The 18,364-nt window shown below is 40.1% G+C and overlaps 1 protein-coding gene across 1 annotated transcript in view; it reads right to left on the reverse strand.

Annotated features, from left to right (window-relative positions):
• Nucleotides 1-859: 859 nt before the first annotated feature.
• LOC102801750 (serine/threonine-protein kinase 32B-like) overlaps nucleotides 860-18,364 on the reverse strand; it is a 142,091-nt gene continuing 124,586 nt past the window's right edge. The window contains exons 5-11 of the mRNA XM_085504568.1: nucleotides 16,229-16,321; nucleotides 14,388-14,491; nucleotides 12,038-12,154; nucleotides 8,174-8,299; nucleotides 7,760-7,882; nucleotides 7,002-7,072; nucleotides 860-5,325 (exon numbers count right to left, since the gene is read on the reverse strand). Coding sequence (XP_085360694.1) covers nucleotides 5,145-5,325; nucleotides 7,002-7,072; nucleotides 7,760-7,882; nucleotides 8,174-8,299; nucleotides 12,038-12,154; nucleotides 14,388-14,491; nucleotides 16,229-16,321 — 815 coding nt within the window. The 3' untranslated portion in view covers nucleotides 860-5,144. The remainder of the gene's footprint in view (nucleotides 5,326-7,001; nucleotides 7,073-7,759; nucleotides 7,883-8,173; nucleotides 8,300-12,037; nucleotides 12,155-14,387; nucleotides 14,492-16,228; nucleotides 16,322-18,364) is intronic.

Below are 18,364 nucleotides of genomic sequence, written 5' to 3' on the forward strand. Positions count from 1 at the left end.
TTATTTTCTAACTATTCCTTTTTTGTGATAAACTCCTTTCATTTTTCTCCAAGCGTAAAAATTGTTTATATTATAGACTCAAGATTTAAGGTATTATGTACATGTAGACTGATTCCTATACCAATGATGAACCGATTGAAGTGGTTTTACTTTCAGCTTTTGGATAAAAAGATTTGTCTCAGGGCTAACCTAAATGTTGTCTGATTATCCTTGGAAATGTTAAAAAGTGAAATTCCAAATCTATGACAACTGATGGTTGTAGCAGGGTTACTTCCCTATCATTTCATGGGTTTTCTCAACAAGTCTGGATTTTAACCTCAGTGCTCATTGAATTGCGTTGATTGGCTTATAAATATACCACTGATTTGAATATGCTAATTTTGAAAACAATGGCGAGTGTGCTTTACTCTGATTATTGTGAAAAAGGACCCACCAAGGATAGAAAGGTTACAGACTAGGGTGAAAAACATGATAAAACAGCAATATTGTCTTTTTCCATTCAGAATAAGTTAATCAGTTTGATATTTACCAGATTTCTCAGTACAACGGTAAAACAACTTCTATTTGTGAGCTATCAATCAAATAACAGTAAAAGTTGACTATGACAGAAACACGCAACTGAAGTAGAAGTGACCAAGACACTTGATACTGCATTCAATCGCACATAAAATATCCTAAATGGGGATGTACATGTAGTCTTCATAACTTCTGTGTAGAACTCAGAGCGTTGTCAAAGGTTAAAGCACATTTGTGTTTTACATGTTATTATGGACACTGCTAAAAGAGAAGTTATGTCTTTGCTATACAGAATAGACTCTCACAATCTAACATTCATATAATATTACTTGACACAAGAATATTTGTGTAAATGAATTTTATTATGCAATACATATTAATCATTATTTTTTCACATTGTCTTGGATGTCAAATTTACCAACAGAACAAATATGTTAAAAAATCCTTTGGTGTGAACTAAATAAATAGTAAGTGTTGACGCTTCAGATCTTCTGTTTTACTCTAGTCTCAGAAAACGTCAATCATTAAAGCGTGGTGTGGACAATATGGATCCCCTATAACATAAGCAGGTGTAGAATACAATATTTAACTCAAAAGCACACTGTTTAATGACTGGTGCTTTAAATGTGTTACAATGACTTGTGTATCAAGCAATAATGTATTCAATATACAGTCGAACATTTATTAACCCAAGCTAAAAATAGATGTGCATAATGGCCATAGTTTGTAGAGCATAGACTTTGCTATCTCAGGTAATAAGAATCAGCACTTTATTTAAAAAAAAAAATTGTATTACAAATGCACGTTGACCAGGCTCCAACCCAGCTTCAACATGCATCTTTGCACATGCAATTCAAAAAATGAATTCCCACATTAGTATAGTGCGCCCTCAACTACAATGTAGGTCCAAATCAAAGTACATGTTGAGGGCGCATTATACTTTTCTTCCATAAACATATCAAGCTTAAAACCATAAACGGCATACCAATTAAGAATCTAAAAATTAAATATAAATTCAGGATGGATGCAAACTAGACTGATTGTGTTTATCACACTGGTGAATATCTAAATATAAATGCCAAGGTAGGTATGAGGTATAACATTTTGTACCTTTAATAATAAATGTACTTTATTAATCTCAAAAGTCCCTTGTAGAATGACATAAGAATTGCATAAATAGTACAGCAATACATTGTATATCAAAGCAAAACTTTGGTGGGAAAATGATTTATACTACTAAAAAAAAACATTTAGTTACTGTGCCAAGTGTGATCTGGTATTTAAATCAATATATTAAAATTTCATTTTGTCCACTTCTATTTTTTCTTTTTCAGGCAATTTTTTCAGACATCTTGAAATTATATATGCTAGGCATACCAACATTGGACTTGTAGTTTGAAGATGATCAGATAAAAATTGTTTGAACTTTGGCAACATCTTATAGTGATTAATATAACCAAATTTGAAGATGGTTGGATATGAATTGCTGAGTTATTGTAACCATGTGCACAAGAAACAAAACTTATGACAGAAAACGAGGACATATTTTCTCCTTGTATACAATTCCTTTCATCTAATGATAAAAGTTGTTAATATGAAACAAAATTAATATCTAAATTACAGAAAATTTAGGGAAAAAGTGACTTTAAGCAGGGTGGTAAACTGATGAATTAAGGTTCTAAGAGGCATGTCTCCCTAACTATGAAGGACATGCCCCCCCCCCCCCCTGATCTAAAAGAAAGATTGTTTTTGCTAATCTGAACATTAAATGACACATGTTCCCTTAACCTAACCACCACAAAACATGGCAGGACAATTAAGCCAGAGCTATAGTTCGTTGCAAAAGTACTCTTCGTATAAATATACTACTGAATAAGCTCAAAAAAAATAATTTTTTAATGATTTGAGGAAAATACAAATCTCATTTGTTTAAAAAAAACAAAACATTGTGAATTGTACAAGTGACATTACAGTTAAATCATACACTATATATTTCTTGTATCAAAGTTGCATTCACACTTTGCAAATCTATGAGCTACCATCAGTTGACAAATGTACTCTGGTATACACCAACAAATGGTGAGATTGGAAATGGGTAATAAAAAACTAACTCCATAATGGGAATTTAAGTGGTACTTTAAATTAAGTCACATTTCTAAACATTAGACACTCACTAGTAGGCTTTGTCCCTTTAAGCTCAGTCACATTGTATGTATCAGTCACATTGTATGTATCAGTCACATTGTATGTATATTGTCTGAAGGATTAGACCCTCCAGTAGTCTCAAAATGAAATATGTGGAATGGTCAGCGCAGTAATAAATCATTTTCACATATATGCAAATGCAACTTTAATGGTAGTATTCCAGTCAAAGTGTGCCTTGATCTCTCTTTATTCATAATATCAATCTCTAATAAATCTCTATCCCAGGACACAAAAAGTTTTGGTGACTGTATGTAAATCAAGATTACAATAAATATAAATAAAATCTATTTATTTCAAGATCTGTGAAAGATCTCAGGTTTATCTTAGCAAACTTTGTATTTTCTGAAAGCCTGGGTAAAGCAGTGTCATTATTCTGTCATTCTTATAAATTGAAAGCTAAATATTAAGAATACAAGACATCACTGTCATTAAACGTACAACAGAAGAGTCAAATGAATGGGGTACATATATAAATGGGACCATTTTATGAAGGTTTTAATTTTAAAAACAAATTTAATCCAGTTTTAGAACATAAAAATAAACTACAAATCAATACACTGTAGACAAGGTATTCAGCATGTACCATTTTATAAATTGATTGAATTACTAATTTTAAGCTGAACCCCTGAGGAAACATTATTTAGAACTTTACATTTGTCAGATGGATGTGACATACTTTCCAATCTATGATCAAATACCATATGACCAATCACTGTGGCTCAAATGAATCTTCATTTGCATACCAAATACCATGTGACCAATCCCTGTGGTTCAAATCATTCATTTGCATACCAAATACCATGTGATCAATCACTGTGGTTTAAATCATTGTTCATTTACATACCATGACAATTCTACTAAAAACTATACATATATACGAGTGAGGTTGATGACAATCAACAAAAAATGTTATTTACATTCATATATAAAGTTATTTACCAGTGAATCATTTGTTGTGTATCAACTTTCATTACCAGAAATTCTTTGATGTATCACAAACAAATTTATTGGACATCAGTAACAAAGATCAAATTAATTAAATTAAAACAGAAATGGACATTTATGATACTGTATTAATTATTTTTTTTAATCAACAGACAAATCCATTGCTTCACAATTAAAGAGTTTCAGGGTCCAGGCTGCTGGACTATTATGAAGCAAAGGAGGCTGCATGACATTGATTCACTTAGCAGAAATATGCTGTTTTAGGCAGATTTTACTATGATACCAAATTCAGTTTTGTTTTTGAATAGAGAATATGTAACAGTTGGACATTTTGGCATCCAGACATATGTATTGAATATGTGTGCCAAATAAACAAGTTTGTTAACTTTTCTGATTAGCTGAAGCAGGGGAATGGAGGCAGTTCAAGTTCAAGTCAAATTTAAATTTTACACTACTGAGCATGTATTCAATGCATTATGGTTGATGTAATGTATGGAACGACAAAATTACTATCATCCTGAAAACTGACAAATGCATGCATGTCTCAAGTTCTTACTGAAAACCTCCCTGTAACACAATTTCTGATTTGTTACTGGTCTAAACTTGACTTGCAGTATCGTTTGGTGAGATAACAATAGAAAGTTGAGGATGGTTGTGGCTAACACAATTTTGAGACAACAATTCCTGAAACTTTGCCAAATTATTCTCTGTTACGAGCAAATACCTGAACTTTTTGAACTATGAACCTTAATTGTATGTATTTTTGCATATTTCCAATCCAAAATGGCTGCCAAAGTAAGGTTTAACAGATAATTATTGATTTCATGCAAATAAGTTCAGGTACCCACAACTATTATTTGCTCTTTGAAATTTATTAATTTCCACATTTAACATCTTTTATTGGGTCAAACTGAACAATGAATTGTTATTTTGTTTTCTTGGTGACATCAAAAACTACCCATACAAAAACAGTCTATGGAATGGCATAATGGAATCCTGTAGAACTGAGGCAATTCTATAGGACCATTTTTGTAAGGGTGAATGAAATCTTAAATTGATAACACTATAATAATAATATAGTTTAGCTGTTACATTTTGATTTTTTGAAATGTACATATTCACAAATAAATGAGATAATATTTCATAATGTTATTAGTGATCGATGGTATTGCAGGCAGCCATTTTGGATTAAAAACTTTGGATGAATTTTGGTATCAGAAACCATTGCAAAAAACACCTGTGTCACATTATCAAAATATTGACTCAGATGCCATTTACAGCAATTCTACAGTGAACTAATTAACGATTTTGCATAAATTATCTTGGTTGCTATGGTGTTTCAATATTTACAGCACTTGCCTTAAGTGGTCAGACATAAAATGCATCAAATTATCTACCCAGTAATTTGTACAAAGTATTTCCTTTAAATTCTCAACCTGAAAATTTATGATTTTTTTATATTTATTTTGCAGAATAATTTATTTTTCTGGGGATGCTGGTTTAGTGTTTTGTGTGTGCTCCCCATTTTCATTGTTAGTGAGTGTGTTGACAGATTCACCCTCTATTCGCTGTACTTTGATGGGACTATTAGTGTTGTTCTCCACTTGTTCCTCTTTCACTTCAGGATCCTTCTCTATTTTATCTTTTTCTTGTTTTAGTCTAAAAATATATAAATTTTAAGTCATTATCAGTAACGTATATATCTAGCAAGTCATTATAAACACAATATATATTACAACAAGTCCTTATCAATACAGTATATAGTCCAGTAAGTCATTATCAACACAGTACATAAAATAAATACTAGGAAATATAGTTAAATTAATCCAAACAAAAGAAAAAACAATACACTTCACAGGGTTTATTCAACACAACTGGAAATTGCTAATTCAATGATTTTTGCAATTCACTGTCAGACTGGTCCCCGATGTGCAGTCTCACTGGTCCTCAATCTCCCCCGATGTTTAGTCTCACTGGTCCCCGATGTCCAGTCTCACTGGTCCCCGATGCCCAGTCTCACTGGTCCCCGATGTCCAGTCTTGCTGGTCCCCGATGTCCAGTCTTGCTGGTCCCCGATGTCCAGTCTTGCTGGTCCCCGATGTCCAGTCTCACTGGTCCCCGATGTCCAGTCTCACTGGTCCCCGATGTCCAATCTCGCTGGTCCCCGATGTCCAGTCTCACTGGTCCCCGATGTCCAGTCTCACTGGTCCCCAATGTCCAGTCTCACTGGTCCCCAATGTCCAGTCTCACTGGTCCCCAATGTCCAGTCTCACTGGCCCTGATGTCCAGTCTCACTGGTCCCCAATGTCCAGTTTCACTGGGCCCGATGTCCAGTCTCACTGGTCCCCGATGTCCAGTCTCACTGGTCCCCGATGTCCAGTCTCACTGGTCCCCGATGTCCAGTCTCGCTGGTCCCCGATGTCCAGTCTCACTGGTCCCCGATGTCCAGTCTCACTGGTCCCCGATGTCCAGTCTCACTGGTCCCCAATGTCCAGTGTCGCTGGTCCCCAATGTCCAGTCTCGCTGGTCCCCAATGTCCAGTCTCACTGGTCCCCAATGTCCAGTCTCACTGGCCCCCGATGTCCAGTCTCACTGGCCCCCGATGTCCAGTCTCACTGGTCCCCGATGTCCAGTCTCGCTGGTCCCCGATGTCCAGTCTCACTGGTCCCCGATGTCCAGTCTCACTGGTCCCCGATGTCCAGTCTCACTGGTCCCCAATGTCCAGTCTCACTGGTCCCCGATGTCCAGTCTCACTGGTCCCCGATGTCCAGTCTCGCTGGTCCCCGATGTCCAGTCTCACTGGTCCCCGATGTCCAGTCTCGCTGGTCCCCGATGTCCAGTCTCACTGGTCCCCGATGTCCAGTCTCACTGGTCCCCGATGTCCAGTCTCACTGGTCCCCGATGTCCAGTCTCACTGGTCCCCGATGTCCAGTCTCGCTGGTCCCCGATGTCCAGTCTCGCTGGTCCCCGATGTCCAGTCTCACTGGTCCCCGATGTCCAGTCTCACTGGTCCCCGATGTCCAGTCTCACTGGTCCCCGATGTCCAGTCTCACTGGTCCCCGATGTCCAGTCTCGCTGGTCCCCGATGTCCAGTCTCACTGGTCCCCGATGTCCAGTCTCACTGGTCCCCAATGTCCAGTGTCGCTGGTCCCCAATGTCCAGTTACTAGACTATGTAAACTTGTGATGGCGTGTCAATTAGACACTATTACTTGCTCAGATAAATGAACACATTGCAAGAATAGCCTCTAAAGGATAGTATAACAATACAAACAAACAAACAAACAAACAAACAAACAAACAAACAAACAAACAAACAATTAATTCACATCTTACCGGTCTCTGTTATATACCTTGAACTCAGCATTAATGTTTTCAAGGCAGATTTGCATTGGATCATTAATATCCTGTAAAAATTGAGAAAGACATTTGAATATTTCAAAGTATACATGTAAAACCTTTCATTTCTGCTTCTTTTTTAGCCTGTATTGTAAGCAATCAAACTGACTTGCCTGCCTACTCATCTGTTAAAACCAATAGGAGAACCATTATAAGTCATTAAGAAATACCTTTTTTTTGATATAATAATTTGTAATACTAAGCCAGAATGACCTGGTATATCTTTGATCCATCTGAAAACATTAATTCATGCAAAACCTTTATTTTCAATTGCAGCATATCTCTGCTGAGATAGCTCCGCTGTTAGCAATGCACATTTCAATTAAAGAACAGAAGATATCATCAGAAAATGAACAATATGTATAGTATCAATGTAATGGGACTTGCTGTTTTCAACAAGATTTCAAAAATAGCACGTTTTACCAAAAATGACAAAAATATTCATCAAAATTAAAGAATTGAAGATATCACAAAATGAACAAATCTGTGAGAGGACTAAGAATCTATGTTGCAAATATGAAAGCATTTGCTTTAACGGTTTTGAAGAAGAAGACAAAAATGTAAACAGTTGACAACAGACTATGGACAATCACTCATATGACAAGCTCCGCTTTACAAAGTCAACAGCGGAGCTAAAAAACTGTTTTTGTTACTGCAAATAAATTATGTTACTATAGTTACGGCAAGCTACTTACTTTGACATCTTTACCAGTTTTTGATCCTTGTTTTGCTAGCCGCTTTTTTTTCTTATGTAATGGTTTAGCTTCGATAATCATTTCTTCCAATTCAAATGTTGGATCACAATTCAAATGATCTTTCTATCAAGTAAAAAAGAAAATGTACCATATTATTTTCAAATTTCTCTTTTAATAAAAAGTAACATCCATCGATCGTCATTAACATTCATGTAAACAAGCAATTATTGTTTTCTGTTTGACTATAGTTTACAATCAATCTTGTATTTGAAAATCAAGATATTTATTTTCTTTCCATTATTAATTTCATTCAACGATAAAGATTCTGTCAAATAGCGCCCTCAGTGATGATAAAAAACAAAGCAAATGATAGATTCTGGTGTATGTTACCATGACAATAAATAGTTAACTTACAGCAGGTACAAAAGTTGGTGTTACTTCCATTCTATATATAGCATCAAAATCCATACATGACATATACGGGTGTTGTTTTAGTTGTTCTAATGATGATATCCTGTCAGAAGGATTCACTGCAAGTAGCTAGATAAAAAAAAGTAGACAGTTTCATCACAACATAAGCACATATAAACAGCAAAGCATCCCCATATTTTGTAGGGAGTCAAAATGGAATTCCAAAAATCAAGTTTGGTCTCCTAGGTGACTGCTGAGAAGAAATATTCAAGAAAGTTAATATGGCCACAAGTTGGTGTACATTAATAAATGTTGCCTTATTGTAGACAAATCAGACAGGGTAGTTAATTGGTTCAGATGAAATCCGAAATATTACATCCAACAGGGATTAAATTAATTATATACAGATGATTTAAAGCAAACGTAAACTGATATTTTTTTTATTTCTGAATGTGTACCCACAAAAGTCGTTTCAAAGCAGTTTCAGGTTTTTTTTTACAAACTGAATACACCTCCTTGGCTGTTGATTCACAGATATGCAATGTATTGTCTAACTTAATTGTGTGTGTATAAAAGAAAAATAAGTTTTTATATTTTACAAATATTTCAAAACTTTTTAACATGGATAGCTACAATACAGAATCAACATGTCAGATATAAAACTAAAGCTGGTATAATTGCAAAATATTGGTATTAAATTATACATTTCTGCTGGCTGGCAGGGATAGCCCCAGAGCTGGCAGGGATAGCCCCAGAGCTGGCAGGGATAGCCCCAGAGCTGGCTGGGATAGCCCCAGAGTTGGCAGGGATAGCCCCAGAGCTGGCAGGGATAGCCTTTTGATGACAGGGATAGCCCCAGAGCTGGCAGGGATAGCCCCAGAGCTGGCTGGGATAGCCCCAGAGCTGGCAGGGATAGCCCCAGAGTTGGCAGGGATAGCCCCAGAGCTGGCAGGGATAGCCCCAGAGCTGGCAGGGATAGCCCCAGAGCTGGCAGGGATAGCCCCAGAGCTGGCAGGGATAGCCCCAGAGCTGGCAGGGATAGCCCCAGAGTTGGCAGGGATAGCCCCAGAGCTGGCAGGGATAGCCCCCAGAGCTGGCAGGGATAGCCCCCAGAGCTGGCAGGGATAGCCCTCAGAGCTGGCAGGGATAGCCCCAGAGCTGGCAGGGATAGCCCCAGAGCTGGCAGGGATAGCCTTTTGATGACAGGGATAGCCCCAGAGTTGGCAGGGATAGCCCCAGAGCTGGCAGGGATAGCCCTCAGAGCTGGCAGGGATAGCCCTCAGAGCTGGCAGGGATAGCCCCAGAGCTGGCAGGGATAGCCCCAGAGCTGGCAGGGATAGCCCCAGAGCTGGCAGGGATAGCCCCCAGAGTTGGCAGGGATAGCCCCCAGAGCTGGCAGGGATAGCCCTCAGAGCTGGCAGGGATAGCCCCAGAGCTGGCAGGGATAACACCAGAGCTGGCAGGGATAGCCCCAGAGCTGGCAGGGATAGCCCCAGAGCTGGCTGGGATAGCCCCCAGAGCTGGCAGAGATAGCCCCAGAGCTGGCTGGGATAGCCCCCAGAGTTGGCAGGGATAGCCCCCAGAGCTGGCAGGGATAGCCCTCAGAGCTGGCAGGGATAGCCCCAGAGCTGGCAGGGATAACCCCAGAGCTGGCAGGGATAGCCCCAGAGCTGGCAGGGATAGCCCCAGAGCTGGCAGGGATAGCCTTTTGATGACAGGGATAGCCCCAGAGTTGGCAGGGATAGCCCCAGAGCTGGCAGGGATAGCCCCAGAGCTGGCAGAGATAGCCCCCAGAGTTGGCAGGGATAGCCCCCAGAGCTGGCAGGGATAGCCCTCAGAGCTGGCAGGGATAGCCCCAGAGCTGGCAGGGATAGCCCCAGAGCTGGCAGGGATAGCCCCAGAGCTGGCAGGGATAGCCCCAGAGCTGGCTGGGATAGCCCCCAGAGCTGGCAGAGATAGCCCCCAGAGCTGGCAGAGATAGCCCCCAGAGCTGGCAGAGATAGCCCCCAGAGCTGGCAGAGATAGCCCCCAGAGCTGGCAGAGATAGCCCCCAGAGCTGGCAGAGATAGCCCCCAGAGCTGGCAGAGATAGCCCCCAGAGCTGGCAGGGATAGCCCCAAAGCTGGCAGAGATAGCCCCCAGAGTTGGCAGGGATAGCCCCAGAGCTGGCAGGGATAGCCCCAGAGCTGGCAGGGATAGCCTTTTGATGACAGGGATAGCCCCAGAGTTGGCAGGGATAGCCCCAGAGCTGGCAGGGATAGCCCTCAGAGCTGGCAGGGATAGCCCCAGAGCTGGCAGGGATAGCCCCAGAGCTGGCAGGGATAGCCCCAGAGCTGGCAGGGATAGCCCCCAGAGTTGGCAGGGATAGCCCCCAGAGCTGGCAGGGATAGCCCTCAGAGCTGGCAGGGATAGCCCCAGAGCTGGCAGGGATAGCCCTCAGAGCTGGCAGGGATAGCCCTCAGAGCTGGCAGGGATAGCCCTCAGAGCTGGCAGGGATAGCCCCAGAGCTGGCAGGGATAGCCCCAGAGCTGGCAGGGATAGCCCCCAGAGTTGGCAGGGATAGCCCCCAGAGCTGGCAGGGATAGCCCTCAGAGCTGGCAGGGATAGCCCCAGAGCTGGCAGGGATAACCCCAGAGCTGGCAGGGATAGCCCCAGAGCTGGCAGGGATAGCCCCAGAGCTGGCTGGGATAGCCCCCAGAGCTGGCAGAGATAGCCCCCAGAGCTGGCAGAGATAGCCCCCAGAGCTGGCAGAGATAGCCCCCAGAGCTGGCAGAGATAGCCCCCAGAGCTGGCAGAGATAGCCCCCAGAGCTGGCTGGGATAGCCCCAGAGCTGGCAGGGATAGCCCCAGAGCTGGCAGGGATAGCCCCAGAGCTGGCAGAGATAGCCCCCAGAGCTGGCAGGGATAGCCCCAGAGCTGGCAGAGATAGCCCCCAGAGTTGGCAGGGATAGCCCCAGAGCTGGCAGGGATAGCCCCAGAGCTGGCAGAGATAGCCCCAGAGCTGGCAGAGATAGCCCCAGAGCTGGCAGAGATAGCCCCCAGAGCTGGCAGGGATAGCCCCAGAGCTGGCAGGGATAGCCCCAGAGCTGGCTGGGATAGCCCCCAGAGCTGGCAGAGATAGCCCCAGAGCTGGCTGGGATAGCCCCCAGAGTTGGCAGGGATAACCCCAGAGTTGGCTGGGATAGCCCTCAGAGCTGGCAGGGATAGCCCCAGAGCTGGCAGGGATAGCCCTCAGAGCTGGCAGGGATAGCCCCAGAGCTGGGAGGGATAGCCCTCAGAGCTGGCAGGGATAGCCCCAGAGCTGGCTGGGATAGCCCCCAGAGTTGGCAGGGATAACCCCAGAGTTGGCTGGGATAGCCCTCAGAGCTGGCAGGGATAGCCCCAGAGCTGGCAGAGATAGCCCCAGAGCTGGCAGAGATAGCCCCAGAGCTGGCAGAGATAGCCCCCAGAGCTGGCAGGGATAGCCCCAGAGCTGGCAGAGATAGCCCCCAGAGCTGGCAGGGATAGCCCCAGAGCTGGCAGGGATAGCCCCAGAGCTGGCAGGGATAGCCCCAGAGTTGGCAGGGATAACCCCAGAGCTGGCAGGGATAGCCCCAGAGCTGGCAGGGATAGCCCCAGAGCTGGCAGGGATAGCCTTTTGATGACAGGGATAGCCCCAGAGCTGGCAGGGATAGCCTTTTGATGACAGGGATGGTCCCTGGCTAACAAGGGTAACCCCGGGCTGGCAGAGATAGCCCCATAGTTGGCAGGGATAGCCTTTTGATGACAGGGATGGTCCCTGGCTAACAAGGGTAACCCCGGGCTGGCAGAGATATGCCCTGGACAGTAAGAGTTAACCTTGGGCTAGAAGCGCAATCTAGGTACTTACCTTCTTTAACAGACTAATCATGCCTTCATCCCAGGATGATGGATAATATACATTTGTGACTTTAAATAGATGCCTTACATCATTTAAAGAGGTGTTGGCATGGATATCGTATGGCCTCTAGAAAAACATTTATTCATTGTTAAATATGAACACTAAATAATGACAATCATTTATTCTCACTCAACACTGCGGCTGATCTGCACTGGCTCGGAAGATGAATTCTGATTGGCTAAAAAAACAAAAAACTTGTGGCGTTGAATGCACGTTCATTGTCAGTATTGTTATGCAAATTCAAACTAGCTAATCATTTACAACCTTCCGAGCCAGTGCAGATTAGCCCCAACACTGTTGTACAAATAACGAACAAAATAAAATAAATTGAAGCTCTTATATTAGCACTGCTAAATTTATCATTGGCATGGCTGCTATTTCAAATACTGCATGCGTCTTTAATACATTAGATCTATGAATTACACACGTTTCCCTGCAACTATCATCAGTTCCTGGATGTAGCCTTTAGCTGCGCAATTTATCACAAAAGTCACTATAGCAGCTTAAATGTAAACTGCTTTGGGACAGACCAAGTCTTCTTATGTGAAGCATATTATTGTTATGGCAATGTGTCATTATTGTTTTTTCTCCTGTACATTCAGTCTGCTGTTGTGCCTGGTAACACACTGAGGAGGCATGACATTTTATTATGCACTCACTAACAAGTACTACCTACTCTATAAATAATGTCATTTTCACACAAAATATGCACTAAATAATGCACACATTGGTAATTCTTCCTTAGACCTTTGAACTTTAACTCCTTGTGCATCAAAGTAAATTTTTGTCATCATACAGAAATTATAAACCCTCACAATTTGTTCATCAATGTAACAAAAGGAAATTATGTCCATTTGATATGAATTTATCAAAAAAGATAGCGAAAAATACATAAAAACAGATCAACAGTTGCGTCAAAATTTTGTAGAGAAAAATTTATGATGCTCAAAGTGTTAAGTTTATATTCCTAATATACACATCCGACATATTGCCATGACAACACACAGAAAATGTCAGCATCTCAGACAAAACCAGAAGGGGGTATTTCTTTTCTAAATACCATTGAATATAATAAATAAAGGTATATTATATTATCTACTGATACTTGTTTATAAAACCTTCAACAATTTTTATGAGTGCTTATTTAAAATCAAGGGAGTCAGCTGTCATGACAATGAATGACCCTGAGATTAGTTGAGACAATTTTGTCAATCTCCTCGTAAACGTGATCAGACATGACTACTTTGAATATAAATCAGATTGTTAGTTTTGTATTCAACGGAAATTCTTAGACTCTTCTGTGGATCACATAAAGCATGTGCAATTGAAGAGAAATCTGTGAATATTTGGACTACCAGACAAAAGTTCTAACTAAAACACTGAATCATTCTGTCAATTTATTCAAGTAGTTTGCATCCCTTATTCCATCGTTTTCACTGGTATCTTAGTATGCTGCAGGCACAGATATTGATAACCCTCTTGATTTCAATTGGTTCATCATTAACCCACTTACTTACTTTTCCTCTCAACATTTCATAGACACAAACACAGGAGCCCTTAATTTCAATTGGTTCATCCCTAACCAAGTTACTTACTTTTCCTCTCAACATTTCATAGGCACAGGAGCCTCTTGATTTCAATTGGTTCATCCCTAACCAAGTTACTTACTTTTCCTCTCAACATTTCATAGGCACAAACACATGAGCCTCTTGATTTCAATTGGTTCATCCGTAACCAAGTTACTTACTTTTCCTCTCAACATTTCGTAGGCACAAACACGTGAGCCTCTTGATTTCAATTGGTTCATCCCTAACCAAGTTACTTACTTTTCCTCTCAACATTTCGTAGGCACAAACACGTGAGCCTCTTGATTTCAATTGGTTCATCCCTAACCAAGTTACTTACTTTTCCTCTCAACATTTCGTAGGCACAAACACATGAGCCTCTTGATTTTAATTGGTTCATCCCTAACCAAGTTACTTACTTTTCCTCTCAACATTTCATAGGCACAAACACAGGAGCCTCTTGATTTTAATTGGTTCATCCCTAACCAAGTTACTTACTTTCCTCTCAACATTTCATAGGCACAAACACATGAGCCTCTTGATTTTAATTGGTTTATCCCTAACCAAGTTACTTACTTTTCCTCTCAACATTTCATAGGCACAAACACATGAGCCTCTTGATTTTAATTGGTTTATCCCTAACCAAGTTACTTACTTTTCCTCTCAACATTTCATAGGCACAAACACATGAGCCTCTTGATTTTAATTGGTTCATCCCTAACCAAGTTACTTACTTTTCCTCTCAACATTTCATAGGCACAAACACCAGTCGACCACCAATCCACAGGATATGAGTAACCTGAATTATCTTCTAAAACACAATTGAATATATCTGGTGCTGTAAAAAGCAAACAATTGAATATCAATGGATACATAGTACATGTATGTGTTGTATATTTTTGTAGTCCATGTTGCAATTAGATGAGAACAATTCCGAAAAATGTTGTTTATATTATAAACGTTCTTAAATTAATACAACATATACTGAATTAATCCTAATGTCCCTGTTGACCTAATATTAATCTGTTATTATTAATAAATATTGTGTATAAATGTAATAGGCATGATTAAATTGCAAACGCCGGGACAGGAAGTATGGAGTGCCATCAGGCACGACAGACTGTCTAGTGCCACAATTCACTGGTGAGATACCAGATCCGGGTACTTTCATATGCAAATGAATAGTCGCGCAGATGTCTATAATAATTTTATCATGGCCAATCGTGAAATTCTTGACAAATGCATTATAAAAGTGCAGGAACGATTAGACTACCATGATATTTCTTGCAAAGAATACCAGCGAGACACTATCGCAAACTACACAGAGGGGAGAGATGTGTTTGTCAGCATGCTGTGTTGACATTCGTCTTGTCAAATAGAACTCGTTTCGAAACCAAGGATCCCCCACTTTTAGTTGCCATTCTCTTAGAGGAAAATGCCAGCGACCTTTCGCTTAGTTTGTTGAAATTTCTTCCTGAATTTATTCATGTTTTTATGTAAAATCTACGCTCTCAGCACACATTTTCTGGACACATATGTACTGACAAGATGTAAAATCTACGCTCTCAGCACACATTTTCTGAACACATACGTACTGACAAGATGTAAATCTACGCTCTCAGCACACATTTTCTGAACACATACGTACTGACAAGATGTAAAATCTACGCTCTCAGCACACATTTTCTGAACACATACGTACTGACAAGATGTAAATCGATCGTCTCGGCCACAACAAATGTGATTTCTTTGTATGTCATAGTTCTGTTGATTTGCGAAACAGTCTTTTCCAATTTTCTATATTTTCTATTTGACTACCACGAACAATGCGAGTTGTTTCCTTGGTTCTATGCAATTTAATAGTTTTCTTTGCTATTTTGGTTGGAGTGACTGTACGTGTTCATAACGTATAAATAAATAAATTTGCCTTCATTATGTTAATATAATCTATTCTGTGATGTTAGCATCAACTATGAATTATTCATATCAACTAGAAACCTGCAGTCGGACTTGCTATTTTAACAAGAATTTGAAAATATCACTTTTTACCAAAAATGACAAAAATATTCATCATATTAGATAATTGATATCATCACGAAATGAACAAATCTGAGAGGTCTACCTGAGGTACCTATATGTATAATAATATCAAAGCAATCAGACTTGCAGTTTTCAACAAGTCGAAAATATTACTTTTTACTGAAATTTACAAAAATATTTACCAAAATTAGAGAATTGAAGATATCATCATGAAATGAACTAATCTGAGAGAGGTCCACATGTAGTACCTATATGTCAAATCATTCGGATTTGCGGTCAAAAATATAACTTTTCACCAAAAATGACAAAAATACTGATATTCATCAAAATTAAAGAATTGAAGATATTATCACAAAATGAACAAATCTGAGAGAAGTAGAGATGTAGTGCTCATATATATATATATATATATATTATATCAAAGCAATTGGACTTGCGGTTTTCAACAAGAAGACAGACACTGGACAACAGACAATCACTCATATAAGCTCCGCTCGATAAAGACGACTGACTCAACTCATATCAATCAACTTACCCATATATGGCTTTGTCCCTGACATGGACGATACTAAACTATCATCATCTGATAAAATTGTTGCTATATTAAAGTCAGTTACATGAACATGCCCTGAAAGTAAGCAGATAATTGAATATATTTAAATAAGCATTTTGGTTAGAAAATCAATATTTGCAACAAAACAAATATCAAACCTGACCCCACAAACATAAATCATATATTATGAAATTAAAGTGAATATTTTCATATTTTCTGTGAATTCCTGCTTTGTTTGTTTTCCATCTTTATGTACATGTACCAGTAATCTCATTTCAACTCACAATATTATACATATGGAAACCAGACACTTGGCATTCCTTTGCACTAAATATTAATCAGATATAGTAATATTCTGATGGACCAATTAATTATCAACAATGAAAAAATGACAACTAGTTGGCCATGTTGAATCTAATGGCTGTATTTTGACATACATGTACTTGGCTGTATTCTGACATACATGTACATGGCTGTATTCTGACATACATGTACATGGCTGTATTCTGACATACATGTGCATGGCTGTATTCTGACATGCACGTACTTGGCTGTATTCTGACATACATGTACATGGCTGTATTCTGACATACATGTACATGGCTGTATTCTGACATACATGTGCATGGCTGTATTCTGACATACACGTACTTGGCTGTATTCTGACATACACGTACATGGCTGTATTCTGACATACATGTACTTGGCTGTATTCTGACATACATGTACATGGCTGTATTCTGACATACCTGTACATGGCTGTATTCTGACATACATGTACATGGCTGTATTCTGACATACATGTACATGGCTGTATTCTGACATACATGTACTTGGCTGTATTCTGACATACATGTACTTGGCTGTATTCTGACATACATGTACATGGCTGTATTCTGACATACATGTACTTGGCTGTATTCTGACATACATGTACTTGGCTGTATTCTGACATACATGTACATGGCTGTATTCTGACATACATGTACATGGCTGTATTCTGACATACATGTACTTGGCTGTATTCTGACATACCTGCACATGGCTGTATTCTGACATACCTGTACATGGCTGTATTCTGACATACATGTACTTGGCTGTATTCTGACATACATGTACATGGCTGTATTCTGACATACATGTACTTGGCTGTATTCTGACATACATGTACATGGCTGTATTCTGACATACCTGTACATGGTTGTATTCTGACATACATGTACATGGCTGTATTCTGACATACATGTACATGGCTGTATTCTGACATACATGTACTTGGCTGTATTCTGACATACATGTACATGGCTGTATTCTGACATACCTGTACATGGCTGTATTCTGACATACCTGCACATGGCTGTATTCTGACATACATGTACTTGGCTGTATTCTGACATACATGTACTTGGTTGTATTCTGACATACATGTACTTGGCTGTATTCTGACATACATGTACTTGGCTGTATTCTGACATACATGTACTTGGCTGTAATCTGACATACCTGTACTTGGCTGTAATCTGACATACATGTACTTGGCTGTATTCTGACATACCTGTACTTGGCTGTATTCTGACATACATGTACATGGCTGTATTCTGACATACCTGTACTTGGCTGTAATCTGACATACATGTACATGGCTGTATTCTGACATACCTGCACATGGCTGTATTCTGACATACATGTACATGGCTGTATTCTGACATACCTGTACATGGCTGTATTCTGACATACCTGCACATGGCTGTATTCTGACATACATGTACTTGGCTGTATTCTGACATACATGTACTTGGCTGTATTCTGACATACATGTACTTGGCTGTATTCAGACATACATGTACTTGGCTGTAATCTGACATACATGTACATGGCTGTATTCTGACATACCTGCACATGGCTGTATTCTGACATACCTGTACATGGCTGTATTCTGACATACATGTACATGGCTGTATTCTGACATACCTGTACATGGCTGTATTCTGAGCCAAGGTAAAGTATTTTAAATACCACTAAATGTTTAAATTTAATAGAGATACAGCCAAGGTAAAGTCAAAGAAGTCTACATTTTTGACCAAAAATTACAAACATATTGAAGCTTTATCAAGAAGT

This window comes from Saccoglossus kowalevskii, chromosome 10 (assembly GCF_978046115.1).
Source record: "Saccoglossus kowalevskii chromosome 10, keSacKowa6.1, whole genome shotgun sequence".
NCBI lineage: Eukaryota > Metazoa > Hemichordata > Enteropneusta > Harrimaniidae > Saccoglossus > Saccoglossus kowalevskii.